At 45.0% G+C, this 16,984-nt stretch overlaps 1 protein-coding gene across 1 annotated transcript in view; it reads left to right on the top strand.

The window, feature by feature from the left end:
* Positions 1–6,219: 6,219 nt before the first annotated feature.
* Positions 6,220–16,984, top strand: part of Sty (sprouty signaling antagonist) — a gene marked incomplete at its 5' end in the record, with an annotated part of 42,757 nt that continues 31,992 nt past the window's right edge. Inside the window, one exon of the mRNA XM_076830151.1 lies at positions 6,220–6,556. Within this exon, the coding sequence (XP_076686266.1) occupies positions 6,220–6,556 (337 nt within the window). The remainder of the gene's footprint in view (positions 6,557–16,984) is intronic.

Below are 16,984 nucleotides of genomic sequence, written 5' to 3'. Positions count from 1 at the left end.
CGGAAGAAAAACGAGGACCAAGCCTGGAAGCGACGGGGGCCCTGTTCGTGCTCTCTAGCCGTCCGGCGGCGAAGGAGGGGGGCAGAAACGCGCGCGCGCACACAGGCGCGCAGGCGAATAAATAACCGTGCGTGCGCACGCACACGCGGCGGCCGCGGAGTTACGGTGCGGCTTGCGTGTAAAACGCGCGAACGGAGCGAGACGAGGCGAGATGGAGGAGAACGAGCGCGCGGCTGGCGGGCCGAGAGCGACGAGGACGAAAGAGGATGTAGTCGGCGGACATTTACGAAGAGAACCGAGCCCCGCCGACCATGTGGGAGAGTTCCGTAGTACACACGGAGAGAGGGGTATCGGTTTTACGACGTTCGATCACCTGAACGAAGATTTTTCGAGCTCGCGCACGCGCGGAGCAAACGGGGGACCGTCGTCGCTCGCTCTCCCCCCCCCCCTGCCCTGCCCTCCCGCGGTATCTTTCAATGAACAAAACCGTCCTCTATCGACGCGACCAACGCTGGCAGCGAATTTCTTCGTAATATTGGAGCACCGCTGAATAAGATCGGTATTGCGATAATAATCAATTTTTGAATATTTTAGAGGAAGCCCTGCATGGAAATCGTAGGTCAAGTCTTGGAAGGCTTGGATGATGCTACATGTAAACAGAGATCAGCTTTAACCGTGCCGTTCGCGATGTTGACACTGGCACAGATGTTTCCATGGGGACGTTCCGTGCGAACTCCGACAGATTTCGGAGTAAGTTTTCGTAGATTGCTGAAATTTCAATATGTTGTATTCTTTAGTGATATTTAAACGTACCTCGAAGGATTTTTCGAAGTTTTGAAAAATGTCGATTTTTACAGCTGTTTGAGGTTAAGTGCTAACTTTTTTTCAATACATTATAGCTATGGAAGTAGTAAACGGATGGAGATGAGCTTTACGGTGGTTATAGAGAAGACATTGAAGTTTTAAGAAAAAATTATTTGAGTTTAAAAAAAAAATGAACCATTTTTGTGCAATTATTTTAAACAAATGCAGTTTTTTAACATCGGGCGCGATTTTAAAAATCTGAAAAAGGAGAATATAGTTGTATCCTTTCCCTTGATGGACAAATTTTTAAAAAATATGGACATTTTAGAATTGGCCCTGTAAAAATTGTTGGCCCTGTCAAAATTTCGAAAAATCCTTTGAGGTACGTTTAAATATCACTAAAGACTGCAACATATTCAAATTTCAGCAATCTACGAAAACTTACTCCGAAATCTGTCCGAGTTCGCGTGGAATGTCCCCATGAATAAAAATTCATAACCAAAAAGTTCTTCAACTCGATTCGTTTATTTCAATATGGTAAGGTAAATGTCCCAATTAGGGAACCTATAAGATCTACGCGCACGTTCTAACGTATTTACATATTAAAAGTATTTATTGCAGTTAGTCACTAATAGCCTATCATATGGCTGTAGGGATTGCAAACCGGTAAATCGGTAAATCGGTTTGAAGTTTTTTTTTCACTGATAACGTAGTAGATGTCGACGGAATTATGCGCTATATATATGCGCTACATTGCTATACATACAATTTTTACCGGTACTTCGCCAAATTTTTACCGGTAAATATCGAGAAATACGTAATTTATCGAATTCCCGGTAAAAATTTGGCGAAGTACCGGTAAAAATTGTGATGGAATTGTTCGAATATAATTATTAATAATAAATATATTATATGGTGCACGTGTACCTTCAATTCTCTCTTCGCTCCAAATAGTGACCTATGTCGGACTGCATCGGAAAAGGATATTTATAAAATAATAAAATTAGTACAAAACAAAATAATTTGCAACAGTTTTAATGCTACAACCAAATTTGATAGCTTCCAAAGCATTTTCCAATTGTTGTTACGAATAGTTTTTACGTCGGTTATATTCTTTAGTCTTTACTAGCCATCTTTACTTATTGAGCTTATGGTGCAAACTGATAAACACGTAAGATGGAAACATGACATGGCATCTCGTGTCAACAATAGGAATTCATACATTTTACGAGTACCGATTATTGACCCCCATAATTATTATGAATTTAACAAAAAATTCGATGCAATTATTTTAAACAGTAAATTTACAAATATTTTTTAACTTATTTGAATATAGATTTCTTACATTAATATACTCGTGTAAGAAATACTTAATACCTAAAATTTGACCGTTCTTAAGTTCGGTAGCAAGAAACTACTTTTTCACGGCTTTATAGCTGACACACGTGAAAACATTTATTAATTACTCAATTATATGTCATGATACACATTAGCGAAATCATCAAGATACTTTGAGTATTCACGAATCGAATTCAATACTCTCAACGTCCGTTCCGTACCGAAAAAATTCATATTTAAATATAAAGGATAAGGTGTGAATAATTTTGACTGTGTCGCTAATTGTGACATTCACCTTATCGCGAGAACGAGAACTGAACCTCGGTATCTCTCGGTAATACCGCGACACATGTTCCTTGCCAGGGCTGCTCTTTTCGCTGTTATGTATACAGCGCGCATATTTCTACGGTGACAGTGATAAAAGTCACGATAAACATTGAGAGTTGGCGCGTGGAGAAGTTTCTACGAACTTCCTTATCCAGATGACATTCAATTCCGATACTCCCTCCAGCGGCGCAATCAAAAAGAGAAAATCTCGCGTGGGTGTCGCGGAGCTGGCGAGCGTGGTTGGTCGTGCACGCGCTAAAGCGTGCGGAGAGTGGCGCGGGGCCCCGGGAGCAGCGGAGGCGGCCCTGGCCGCACAATACGAGCATGAATGAAGTATCGTGTCTGGCTCGCGGGGTACGGTATACGCGACGGGGCCGCGAAGCTACGAGGAGCGTCGGAGGGGCGGCAGAGGGCGAGGGGAGGGGATCGCAGGCGTCACGGTGCTTTCGTGGCGCGGTGAGGTTGCGGCCGCGCCGCGTGTGTGCTCGGCGCGCGCGTATGCAATCGACTTGGTGGTGTGCGGCGTAGGGATCGAGCGCGCATGCGCGTCTCGCGCACCCCACCCACAGGAACGACAGGCCGCTGGCTCCGCTGTTTGTAACGAGCGGAGAGTCTAGAACGCCACACCAGCGTCGAGCGCAGCCGGCCTCGGCTCGAAACCGAGACACACAGACACCGCACACCGTTCCTGTCTGCGAGAACGAACGGTGTATCGAGTAAACAAACAAAAAAAAAAAAAAAGCAGGAAAAAATACGAGAAAGAGAATCGGAGAGGGGAGAGGCGGGGAAGATACACGCGCGGGAAGGGAGGGACTGGATGATTCGTGAGTGCGCGTCTAAGCATTGCTTCCGGTTCACCTTCTGCCGACGTGAAAACGGGCGCGAGAGCGTTCTTGCCGCGTAAATATTCGAAACGAAGGACCCGCTCGTTCCCTCTCGGCTTCCGCCCGACGGTCGTATCCGGCGGGCACGAGAGCGCGTCCAGTTTCCTCGTCGCGTCTCGGTTTTGTGCGCGACATTGTATCCCGAGTACTTAACGTGCACGTCCAGGGACGTGGTGGGTGACGAGCGACAGTGGCCAGGAGCAGTGTATCGATGGATACGGGGGCAGACGATCGATTCCATCCGGCACGGGGACACGAACGAACGTGAATAAAGGCGACGGAGAGAGGAGAGAGAGAGGTTAGAAACGGCGAGGAAGAATCGAAAGGGGGTATATATCGTGTTGTGTACGGTGATATCGGTGGCTCCTGTTCGCTGGAATACATCGGGGGAGGGAAAAAAAAGTGACCGAGGACAGAGGAGAGAAGAACGCGGTGGGCGAGCGAGAGGGGAAAACGGGCCCGAAGCGAAAAGGGAGAACGTGCGTGGACTGGTGGCTCCGCGGGTCGGATAGTACGCGCCTGGGCTGCGCTCGCACGATCTACACCGGCATGGCCGCCGAGGCCAGCTGAACTTTTTCATCTCTCTCTCTCTCTCGCACGAGGATCGTTGCTCCCACCCTCTCTATCCATCTTTCTTCCTCCCTCCCTTTCCTACCTCGTCACCGCTGTCTTCCTTCACGCTGTCGCTGCCCCCTCCAGACTCCCTTCACTCCCTCCTCCCGCTGCCGGCTGTCTCGTCGTTTCGTCTCTTTTTTTCCTGCCTCCAGCCGACTCGTTCCGACTCTCTTTCTGCCTCAACACGCGAGAGAGGAGACCGTGCGCCACGAATACTCCGGCTATCCTCCGTGCCCGCGCGGCCTGTACGTGTGTGTACGCGCGTACGCTCGGCCCCGGACGTGTGTGCCCGCGCGAGCGCGCAATTCGCCAGCTATCGCGGGGAAATCGAGCGCGCGCGGAGGCTTGCCATTCGAGAAAACCAGTGAACGCGAGCGAGCGAGCGAGCGAGCGCCGCTGCTCGATTACAAACAACGACGGATCTGGTCGCAGGAGTGGCCCCCGTGTGTTCCAGGCAGCGCGATCCGTCGAGTAATATTGTGCGGTCGGCGGACCGACGGTCGGTAATCGATTCTCCTCGCGTGGATCGCGGACAGGCGAGAGACGCGAGTGCGCGAGGACATTACCATCGAGGAGCACCGTGTTCCTGCGCGACAACAGATCGAAGGAATACGTCCGCGGCGGGGAAAGCAAGTTCGTTGGAGTTCGGAGCGAAGAGAATCGAGCATCCACGCTGTATCGGTTCTGTACCGCGAGCGCGGGGCGACGCTCGCTGTGACCACGCACCTGTCGTCTGATCGGGGTGCCGCTGCCGGTGGCATAGGCAGCGTGGAAGTGTCTCGCGAGGGATAACGGAGGGTGGAATAGCGAAGGAGAGGACGAACGTTGCAGGGAACGCGAGCTCGCGAGCGCACGGCCGAGAGCGGAGCGACCGAAGGGGAAGAGAAAGAGGGAAGGATGCGCGAGAAGGAGAGCACCGGTGAGGCCCTGCTGCTCGTCGCTTTTCCACGGAGGGCAGTACTGTTGTTCGAGGTGCGAGCCGCGTGACACGAATGCGAGTGCGCGAGAGAAAAGGGAGCCAGGAACGAGGAGGCGGTGTAACAGAGACGGAGAGAGAGAGAAGACGAAGAAAGAGGAGGAAGATCTCTCTAGCCGACGGTGGAGTAGCAGCAGGAGCAGGAGCAGCAGCAGCGGCGGCAGCCGCTGCGAGGGCATATATCCGGCCGTGGCATGCGTGCGCGACAAGGACAGAGCGAGAAGTGGCTATTTCTGTGGAGCATATAGGGGGCCGCCCGTATAAAATAAGCAGTGAATGAAGGAGCCTGTTTACTGGCAGACGGCCTACGCGAGATTCACTCGGCTCTCTTTCTCTCCCTCTCTCCCTCTCTCTCTCTTTTTCTCTCTCTCTGTCCCGCTCGCGAGCCCGGCGGCCCCCGTTCCCCTCTCTCTGTCTCGCTCTCGCTCGAGTACGCGCTCCCCGTGGCGGATCGGAGAGAGACAGAGAGAGAGAAAGGAAAGAGAGAGACGGGAGGAGCGCAGCGCAGCATCGTTGCCACGAGAGAGAGCCTAGCCAGCCAGTCAGCCAGCGATCGAGAGCCAAGCCGTGTGTGTGGCCAGTGCGCGAGAGGAAGCCCGCGGTGTGTGTTCGCGGCCGATCTTGTCCTTCTGTCCCGACTACGCTCGACTCGACTCGTTTCGTCTCGTGTCGCCTCGTGTCGCCTCGTCTCTTCTCGTGCCCGCTGTGTTTTTCTCGACAGCTCGGTGAGCCACCGTGTGCCGGCACCGTCTTTCTTTTCCCGTTCCACGAGCAAAACCGCTCCACGCCGAGAGGGGCCCACCGTCGATAGGAAAAACCTGCGCAGCCCAGGCCAAAGGAATATATACAGGCGTACGCGAGTTCGTTCGTTTCTTGCCGCTGCCACGGTCCCGCGTACATACTCCGTATTACACGACCGACCGCGACGGCATTGCAACTATACTCGAGCATGTGTTTATACGTGTTGTGACGTGACCAGTGCCGGAGGAACAAGTGAGCAAGAGAGAGAGGGAGAGAGAGAGAGAGAGGAAGAGAGAAATAGAGCGATCTAGGGGTGACAGAAGAAAGAGAGAGATATATATATTGCCTCGAGTGTCGTGCGTCTCGCGGAAACAGTGTAAGGAACCCGCAACGAGATACGAGCTCGCCGGAGATTTATTCTGTTCGTCCTTTTCATGAGTTTGTGCGCGAGGTGACCGAAGGTTTAACGCAGAGGGGAGATAGATACGTAAAGAGGAGGAAGGAGAGGCTCGCCGGTGAAAAGGGTACAGGTGAAACGGAAGTGCCGAAAGTGTGGATACCTTGGACTACGAGCCGCCCCCGGTGGTGCCACCGCGGCGGCCGCCCTGGCCGACCTGCAGCAGCCCGAGCAGCACCGCCTCGAGGTACATCGGGCACCGCACCCGCACCGCCTCCACCAACACAGCCACCACCGCCACCACGTACTCGCTGACAGCGACGGCGGCTACGACGACTACCACGTCGACGACGCTAGCACCACCATCGGCGTCCAGAGGCTCAACGACCTCATCGTCTGCGCGAGTGTCGCCGCAGCCGCCACCCTTGACGCCGCCCCAGTATCCTGCGCCTCCACGGCCCCCTAGTCGAAACGGTGAGTCCTTAACCTCACTTTTATGCAAACCCTTCTTCCTCGCGGTTCGCTGCTGCGATCGCGCAGTTTTCGCGGGGATCTTTAAAGCCGGCCAGTTGTGCAACGGTCGGTATTGAATAGTCTGCTCCGTTAATTGAAGTCGGACCTCTGGAACGCAGCAAGTTGAAACAGGAATTCTAGTTCCGAAACGGGTATTTAGCTGTGTTGCTGCGCATAGGTGTGAATCACTAGCTTCGGAACAGGACTTATCTCTGGATACTAATCTGCCAAAGTTTGTCTTCCTGCTTCTTCCCCCTTTGTCCCACCTGGAACCTAATACTGTCGTAGTATTATATAGTCGGGACCAGCGTGTTTAGAGAAGGTTTCACAATTTCGAGGTATACATGTACAGTGCACCGTAAGTGAAGGATGGTCTCGTGTTCCCGCTTCGTTAAAAAAAAAATCTCTATCTGTGGAGCCCGTAAAAACTCAACAGTGCCGCAGTCTAGTGCCTCTACTCTGTCCGTTGTCTACCCACGAAGATCAAACGACGAGATTATAAAATCTTGACCGACGTATCGCTCGCTGTCTCTTTCTAAACCTGACCCTCTCGTTGAGCTAGCGGAGTTAGTTTAACGCGCTCGCTACCAACCGTCACGCATGCGTTGCCAGCGATTGTTTTACAGTTTCTCGTTTGTTAAACAAATGAAGCGCGCTTATGTAAGTGCTCGGTTTGTTTATTAACGGGGCTTTCTCCCGCAGAGCTGCCCCAGAACACGGATACTTTCAGGAATTTATGGAGAACAACCTACTCGGTGGATTGCTCTGAAATTTTACACAGACGTTCATTGGCTTGCGGATAACACGCAGGATTTTTTTCACGATCAAGGGGACAATAGTTTTTTAAATATGGATGCTCAGAAAAGCAACTTTATTCTCTATAAATTTCTAAGAAATACATAATTTTCTGAGCCTCCGTTGGAGAAACTCTCCTCACGCATTTTATCTGTGTCAAAGTGCAAGTACTCTGACTCTCAGCACAAAACTATATTTTAAACCAAATTCCTCTAGACTCTCTTGTGTAACAGGTATTATTCTCAGACAAAGTGCCTTGGACAGCTTTAATTGCCTGCTTCGAGATGAAGTTTGTCTGAGAATAATACCCGTTACGCAACAGATGCTGCGGGAATTTCTTTTAAAATCTATTATCCGCTGGACAATTCTATTAGCTATGAACAAAATCTATTATCTATGAACAATTTTTCAACAAGCACAGTCTAACCGGCTTATCCGCGGATATATCGACGGAGGTATAAAATGTTCGAGTTCTCGCTAGGCTAACAGTAATAATCCACATTTTACGCTGCGTACAATCGAGTCCTGTGGATCTAGGGAGCCAGTTTCCCCGCCTCGCGAGAGCGTGCCGTGAGGTCGGCGACGACTTCTCGTGCCAACTTCATCGACGAGCGTGACTCGGAGCCGCGAATTGAGTCACACGCGGTGCACCTAGAGCGAGGGAGAGAGAAAGAGGGGCCAGCGCGACTGGGAGGCGCGTTGGCGAACTAGTGAATGAAATTTACCGGTGTAGAAAGTTCGCGAGAAAGTCGCCTTTCCGTTCGTAAAACCCGCCACGTTCGTCGGACGTAGCCGGGCTCCGTCCTTCCATCCTCTTCCAAGCGACGGGCGTCGCTTTCCTCCGCGCCGATGGGAACGGTGACCTCGTAGGCGGCTCGTCTATAGTTTCGCTTATCGTGACTGCCTATGAATGCGCTGGGTGTGAATGGTATTCGTTGGCGCGGCGTGTCGAGGCTCGATGATCATTTACAGTTGTAAACGGGGGGAACTGGGTTTAAGGGATTAGTGGGTGTAAGTGTTGGTAGGTTTTAATTATAGGGTCATGTGGAGAATCTAGTGAGTGGTTAGTAGAAGGGAGATTGAAACCTAAATTTGAATTTAGGGGCGGAGGAAATGCAAATTCAAGCTTCGAGGAGGGGAGAATTCGTATTGGAAGTTTGGGGAGGAGGAGAAACGTAATTTGAGTTCCCCTTTCATAAACCTTAAATTTGGATTTCCCCCGGCTCAAAACTAAAATTTTGGTTTCTCCACTCGTCAAAACTCAAATTTGGGTTCCTACTACCTTCTGAAAACTCAAATTTGGGTTTCTCCCTACTTCTCAAAACTCAAATTTGGATTTCACCCCTCGTCAAAACTCAAATTTGGGTTCCTACTACCTTCTGAAAACTCAAATTTGGGTTTCTCCCTACTTCTCAAAACTCAAATTTGGATTTCACCCCTCGTCAAAACTCAAATTTGGTTTCTCCTCTTCCTCAAAACTCAAATTTGGGTTTCTCCCTCCTTCTGAAAACTAAAATTTGGATTTCACCCCTCGTCAAAACTCAAATTTGGTTTCTCCTCTCCCTCGAAACTCAAATTTGGGTTTCACCCTCGCCAAAACTGAAATTTGGATTTCTCCGCTTCCCAAACCCAAATTTGCATTTTCCACTTCCTCAAACTCAAATTTGGGTTTGAATCACCCTTCCACTAACTACTGTAGTGCAAATTTATAATATTTGTTTAGTTGAAAAACAGTAACAGTGAGTACTCAATTACTATATAAATTTGCACTACAGTAGTTAGTGGAAGGGTGATTCAAACCCAAATTTGAGTTTGAGGAGGTGGAAAATGCAAATTTGGGTTTGGGAAGCGGAGAAATCCAAATTTGAGATTTGAGGAAGAGGAGTAACCAAATTTGAGTTTTGAGGGAGAGGAGAAACCAAATTTGAGTTTTGACGAGGGAGAAACCCAATTTGAGTTTCGACAAGGGAGAAACCCAAATTTGAGTTTTGAGGGAGAGGAGAAATCAAATTTGAGTTATATATATATATAAATAAAGAAAGAAGTGGTCCGAAACCGTGAACAAATTGAAAAGTACACTTCTTTTTAACAAATTATTACTTTACAAAAAGAGTAACGTTGCTTACCATCGTACAGTCTAGGAGCAAACCTCTGTGAGCTATTAACACGAGACGCTACAAGTAATTGTTGTTAACTTTTAATTATGTGTTTTTCGGAGGATGTACTGAATTCTGGAGTTATTGAAAATCTTTTAAACGTTTAATTTTGTCGGAAGCATTGGGTTATCATGCCAGTGAATGGTATCCGTCGAAGCAGTGTGTCAGAGCTTTGGAATTCTTTGCGTTTGTAAATTGATTCGCTCGTCGCCACCGCTGTTGCGATATCACAGCATTGCGATACGTTTTGGAGAAATTCGGAACTGCAGTACAACTTTTCCGACAAAACTCCAGTATCTTGCGCGATTACATCACAATCTTTATCGCAGTCGATTCATTCGACGTGGGTACACATATCTGGCCCGATACACAGTGTGTTTCTAAAACAAAAATTCATCATTTAAAGTATCCCACTTTTACACCGATTCTACTCGTGCAAGCATAAACCTGTAATCTCTTTTTTCCAATGTTAAATATCCATACACATCATCGTGCAAGTAAAGTATAATTCCCCAAGCGAACGCGCCCCATTTTACGGGCATCCTGTTTAGCAGAAATGCATCCATTGAAACGAAAATGTTCGCGCATGTACGTGGATCGAAATCTGTCTCATCGCCGTAGTCCTCTCTCCGCTCGGTCGGAATACGAGCGCATGCGCACCGCTCGCGGCGGACCTCTCACCAACACAGGCTCGCCCATTCGCTTCGAACGGCAGTAGGAATGAATGCCATTCGGCACGGTTTGACGTACCTGGGCGGCATGAGCGCGCATGCGCACGCGCGCGTTTGCGTGGATGCGTCACGTAAGGAGCCTCTCTCTTGCGTATAAGTATGCCGATTTAACTGTCCGCTCGAGGAATCTTGTGCGCCTTCCAGTCATAGGAGTCGAGAAGTCGCCGAACCATGCCTCTTCCACGAAACTTCGATGCGCCTACGTGCTCCCGTCACCGTCGCGTTACGCCTCGAAACGATGCATCGGGACCCGGTCAGATACCTATCTGGAGAGACTTCGTCCGCTCCGTGCTCGAGCGGGCTTACAATTAGTCAGAGTACCAGGAAATGAGATCCGACGCGCAACTTCGCTGTACGATCGTTGATTAGATACTCGCGGTATCGAGCAAGTGATCTCGCTCCCCGCAGTGGGCTGGCGCGGGGAAGACTAAGTTTGGCAGCGGGGGAAGCTTCAGGCTTTCGATTCGGGGAGACTTGGGCAGTGGTGTTTTTAATACGTTTGTTCGGAGGACAGAGAAACTCTTTGATTTAATCGAGTGTTGCACTGGATTCTACTGATGTCTACTGAATTCTATTGAATTCTACTAATTTCTACTGAATTCTACGGATTTCTACTGATTTTTAATAAATTCTACCGATTTCTTCTAATTTCTTACCAATTCTGCCGAATTCTATTGAATTCTTCTGATTTCTACTGAATTCTATTGATCTCTATTTATTTCTACTGATATCTACTGAATTCTATTGATCTCTATTTATTTCTACTGATGTCTACTGAATTCTATTGAATTCTACTGATGTCTACTGAATTCTATTGAATTCTACTGATGTCTACTGAATTCTATTGAATTCTACTGATGTCTACTGGATTCTATTGAGTTCTACTAATTTCTACTGAATTCTACGGATTTCTACCGATTTCTAATAAATTCTACTGAATTCTTCTGATTTTTTCTGATTTCTCTACTGATTTCTACTGAATTCTATTGATATCTATTTATTTCTACTGATGTCTACTGAATTCTATTAATCTCTATTTATTTCTACTGATGTCTACTGAATTCTATTGAATTCTACTAATTTCTATTGAATTCTATGGATTTCTACCGATTTCTAATAAATTCTACTGAATTCTTCTGATTTTTTCTGATTTCTCTACTGATTTCTATTGATCTCTATTTATTTCTACTGAATTCTACCAATTTCTACTGAATTCTACGGATTTCTTCTAATTTCTACCCAATTCTGCCGAATTCTACTGAATTCTTCTGCTTTCTCTACTGATTTCTACTGAATTCTACTGATCTCTACTGATTTCTACTGAATTCTACTGTTCTCTACTTATTTCTACTGATTTCCACCGAATTCTACTGAAGCTTCCAGTGCCCCAGTATTCTTCATTCTTCAACTTGTACCCCAGAAATCGCTTAAAGATAGCTCTCTAACATTCCCAACTCCCTACTAACTTCAGAATCTAAGAGAGCTGATGATCTCGCACTCTCCAATCCACAAATCCTTTCCGATTATTAATTCCAGAATGATTGAACTTGATATCTACTAGCACCTTTACCATTTAATCTAACGCGTGTTTACCGTGCAGCCGGAGCCTCGCGCTAGACTTTCCGTCCAACTTGTACAAGGCGATTCGCACGACTCGCGAGGCAAGATATCGACACGCTCGCGCGCGCCCTGACACGGATACACGCGTTTGCGAGCAGACACGCACACAGGCGCACGCTCGAGTGCCTTGGTGTCGGTCTGGCATGAATGAAACCATGATTTCCACGCATGGCGCATAGGTAGGTGACTTGACTGGCGCTATGCTCGACTCACCGATCAGAAAGATTAAGGATTAAGGTCTGACTCGGTCTTCGCTGGCTTCTGCGCGGTCCTGATTATGCGCGCTTGGGCTATATGAGGCGTTGCGAACCAGAGATGGGCAAAATTTTATTCCGATGACGAATAACGAATCTGTTCGCCACAAATGGATAACTTCTTAGTCCAAGAAGAATTTCTCTAAATCACTTTTTACTCGAATAAGGATTTAACCGAATAATTCCATAATCGAATTTATCCAGATAACATAAATAACTTTGATAGCACGGATAATTATTATTTACCCGTTGTATGGATCGTGTGAACAGACTTTTACAGAACTACAAGAAAATGAAAATTATGAAGAGTTATTCGTACCATTATTTGAATAATTTATAAATACTAGAGTATTCGAATAATTCATAAATAATACATCGCTCGAATAATTTATAAATAATACATTATTCGGAATAATATGTTACAAATAACTTGCTGCTATGTCTCTCGTTTTTAGAACACTTTCAGGACACCGCCAAGTATTATACATTGAAACTATCTTCGAGTTAAACTTCGCTTTATTCAACATTTAAAAGCAGCGTACCTGCACGCACGCGTGCACGTTTATCAGTCCTTTCGCCGGCATCGCTCGGGACGTATGATAACGCGGTCGAAGTCGATAGTCGCTGCACGAGCGAAACGATTTCTCGGTTTTTGCGTTCCAAGTACTGCCACGGCAGTGGAATTGATAATTCCTTGCAAATTCATGCACGTCGTTTCGCAGATTTAGTACATTTCCATCGCTGCTTGGGACATGCCCGGTTCCCCGCGTTCAAGCTTCGTCTGATAACCAAAATAAACATGGCAGATGCAAAAGATGATATACATATATCATTTCAGTAACCCCTTGAATCCGTGGAATTTAAAAACGAAAATTTTCAAAAACAATTTTCTTCGCATCGCTATTTATTAACTTCATATAATTTAGGAGTTACGGATCGTCCGGAACCAAGGGTTTAAAAGAAACTTTCGTTACTCCGAAACAATCTTCTCAAAATTAGAGCAAAGAATTTGGTTGCTTCGATTTTCGAAATCGTATGATATTATAATAATAATTAATTTAAAATTATCATTTCAAAGTCGAAACGAAGAAATCAATAATCACCGTCATCGTATCGTGATGATAATAATAATTGCTTCGAAATTATCGTTTCAAAATCGAAGCAAAGAATTTGGGTATTTCAATTTTCGAAAAAAAAGTGAATGCAGAAAATATCGCGCGTTACATCGCGATAAATGCGGTTACGAAAACATCGCGGGTACGTATCCCCGATACGGCTGGTCCGGAATGTTGAATGGGGAAACGAATTTCGCTATCGGTTTCAGAAATCAGGCGTATCGCGGCGTCCGGTTTTTATCTCGCGATTTTAAATGTCGCTGATTCCGCCGATAGTCGAAAGCGCCTTGGCTGCTGTTACGCTAGATAACCAACCTGGACTTCTTCCCTTCCTCGCTCTTTCATCGGCGCGATTGCGAGTCAGTCGCCAGGCCTGCGTCGGCCGGAGCCTTGAAGCGCGCAATACAGAGAAGGTGACACGATTCAATTCCGCCTCGATTCACGACGAATCGATAAGCTTTCTCATTCATTAGCCCGCTCCGCGGTAATCAATAGAGCCTGGCATTGTTATCGCCGCCTCTATTTGTAAACCCTTGAAATTGATTTTGAAAACACGACAGGAACAATCGAAGCGAGGCGTCGACGAGTGCAGCGACTCGTCAAACGTGCACTCGTAAACATTTATTTCTTGTAAGGACATGGCTCTCAAAATTGGAAATATATTCGGGTGGTAAAGTTAAGCTTGACTTTCTTCTGAGGGAGAAATGGTTTTTCTTGCTTGTATTTCTGTTTTATTTTTTATTTTTCTATTTTCTGCGTTTTTATTATGCAATCATTTAGCAGAATTAGGCTTGGCTCTCTTTCGAAGGAGAAATAATTATTTCCGAGAGTATTTTTATTTATTTATTTACTTCTCTATTTTTGTTCGTTTGTATGATGTAGAAGTAGAAGTTGACGCGACCTTTTTTCTGTTGCTGCGAAGCGTTGGATTATTTATTTATTAATTTACGAGCCTATTAAGAACAGCATAAACTGCAAAGCGAACAAATTAATTACGACAGAACGGGCTCATTAAATAGATCGCTGGAGTATAATGGAAACTGATTAGATTCGCGAAGTTAATGTGGGATTGTTTCTCGAAAAGCAGACTTCGCGATAGATCTTAGAAGCAATGGGGACGTATTGTTATTCTGTTTGCGTACGTCATTTCCTTCAAAGGGACAGGGTGACGTCGGTGACGTAAAACGCGACGTGGAACGTGATTTTCCGATATTCTTGCTGGAACGTATCGCTCCGCTGAATAATTCGAGCTACGTTCGAGATACGCGACAGTGATATTCATCGTATCGCGAAGATAGTTGGCATTGTTGGAGGCCAACGTGTTTTGCTTTCCTTTCGAGTCCGATAACGATAGAAATGCCGATAAAAGCCGATAAATCGCGCTGCAATCGTCTAGAAAAACGTGGAGACTGAATTTTTTCACAAATACTTCCACGAGAGTACACTATTCTCTGTTCTTCCCTGCTGGCAAATAATCCCTCAGGTGTTATATTAATTAACAGGCTTAAGGGGGTGCCATAATCAGTTTTTTTATTCAGTTCGTTATTTAAGAGAAAAAAGGTTGCTATATAGATCTATGATTTTCATATCTACAAGGTGGTCCACCAGTGAATGACTATTAGGCAAAGAAATGTCGATTATAAATTTAAACATTATTGTGTGTATTTAAATGGAGTGTAGTTGCACTTTTAATATCCTATATTTTTAGTTACGCGTATTAAGCAAATATTAATAAGTACAATTCTTATTAACCCTGCGTTGACACGCCTCTTTTTTTTATCAACCTTGACATACCTGGGTGGCTCACACCCAGAACAATTTTTGAACCACTGCCATTCTTATCTGAAGAATCCAATCGTTATGGAAAAAATCATGGGTCAATTTTAAGATCTGTAGAATGTATTGCAATAGCTTTTTTATTGAAATTTCATCACAGTTTTTGTAAAAAAATCTAGATTACCATGTGTCGAGAAAACATGAAGATAATCTTCAAACAATTTTAACTTTTACAAATTCCAATATTAGAAGCTAATAATCTGCAGTGTTATTGTTCAGATATAATATTTCGAGAGAGAAAATAATTTGTAAGTCGGTTTTGGAAAAAAGGTATTTATTTTACATATAGAAGGTACAGAGCGTCAAAATCAGCTTATGGGTGGCTCACACCCAGAGTGGTAACGCAGGGTTAAAAGTATGTGGTCATTTACTGGGTTTCTACACGCTTTGCATTTTATAATTGTTTTTTTTTTAAATTGCGATAGGAATAAGTAATTATTTTTATAGAAATTTCAAGGAAAATGAATTTAAATGCAGTTTCAACAGTTGCTTTGTTGTTGTACATAAATATATTCAAGTATTAATCTCAAAGGTCCATAGATTCAACAATTCGGTCATTCACTGGTTGGTTTACCCTGCAATTTTTCAATAATATCCTCACAAATGACAAAAACGTTCGACTGTATATAACAGTATATACCAGTTGCACTAAATCACCGATAATAAATTTTCAAAAAAAAACATCGAAAAAATGAGTACGTAGTTCATCTGCCTAACCCCCTACCTCCCTGTGTAGGGGATAGATGGCTCCGCCCACTTCCTCTCTCCTACATATTTAGGCATGCGCACTGGGCCCCTCAGTGCTGCTCACTATACTCGCCCTCGTCCCATAAAAATTCTACTTCTCAACAGAGTTGGGCATTAACTAAATAAAATATTATTTAAATAACGGATCGAATAAAGGATTCTTTAACTTAATGCGATATTCGAGGCTCAAATAATCCGGGTCAACTTTATTCGACACCAGACGAATAATTTTTTCAACTTTTATTCGATGTTCGAAATTTTTATTTACATAAAAATTTTGCCCATCCAATCTTTTTCTCAGTCAAATAACTTCTCAGCAAATCTACTTTTCAGCAAATCTACTTTTCAGCAAATCTACTTTTCAGCAAATCTATTTTTCAGCAAATTAACTTTTCAGCAAATCAACTTCTCAGCAAATCAACTTCTCAGCACACTGATTTCTCTGCAAATCGAATTCAAAGCAAATCAACTTCTAAGCAAATCTTCTCAGCAAATTTACTTCCCAACAAATGTACTTCTCAGCAAATCAACTTCCCAACAAATCTACTTTTCAGCAAATCAACTTTTCAGCACACTGATTTCTCTGCAATATTCGAATTCTTAACAAATCAACTTCTAAGCAAATCTTCTCAGCAAATTTACTTCCCAACAAATCGACTTCTCAGCAAATCAACTTCCCAACAAATCTACTTTTCAGCAAATCAACTTCTCAGCAAATCAACTTTTCAGCACACTGATTTCTCTGCAATTCGAATTCGTAACAAATTAACTTCTAAGCAAATCTTCTCAGCAAATTTACTTCCCAACAAATCGACTTCTCAGCAAATCAACTTCCCAACAAATCTACTTTTCAGCAAATCAACTTCTCAGCAAATCAACTTTTCAGCACACTGATTTCTCTGCAATTCGAATTCTTAACAAATCAACTTCTAAGCAAATCTTCTCAGCAAATCAACTTCCCAACAAATCGACTTCTCAGCAAATCAACTTCAAAGCAAATCTTCTCAGAAAATCTATTTCTCAGTCAAACGACTTCTCAGCAAATCGGCTTCTGAACAAATCAAATTCTACGCCAATTGACTTCTCAGCCCACCTAAAAAGCACTCGTCTCAGCTTGAAACTCCACTAAAATCGA

The sequence above is a fragment of the Andrena cerasifolii genome, chromosome 2 (genome assembly GCF_050908995.1).
Source record: "Andrena cerasifolii isolate SP2316 chromosome 2, iyAndCera1_principal, whole genome shotgun sequence".
Classification (NCBI taxonomy): domain Eukaryota; kingdom Metazoa; phylum Arthropoda; class Insecta; order Hymenoptera; family Andrenidae; genus Andrena; species Andrena cerasifolii.
The sequence above is the reverse complement of the archived record's forward strand: the minus strand, read 5'-3'. Positions and strand labels throughout refer to the sequence as shown.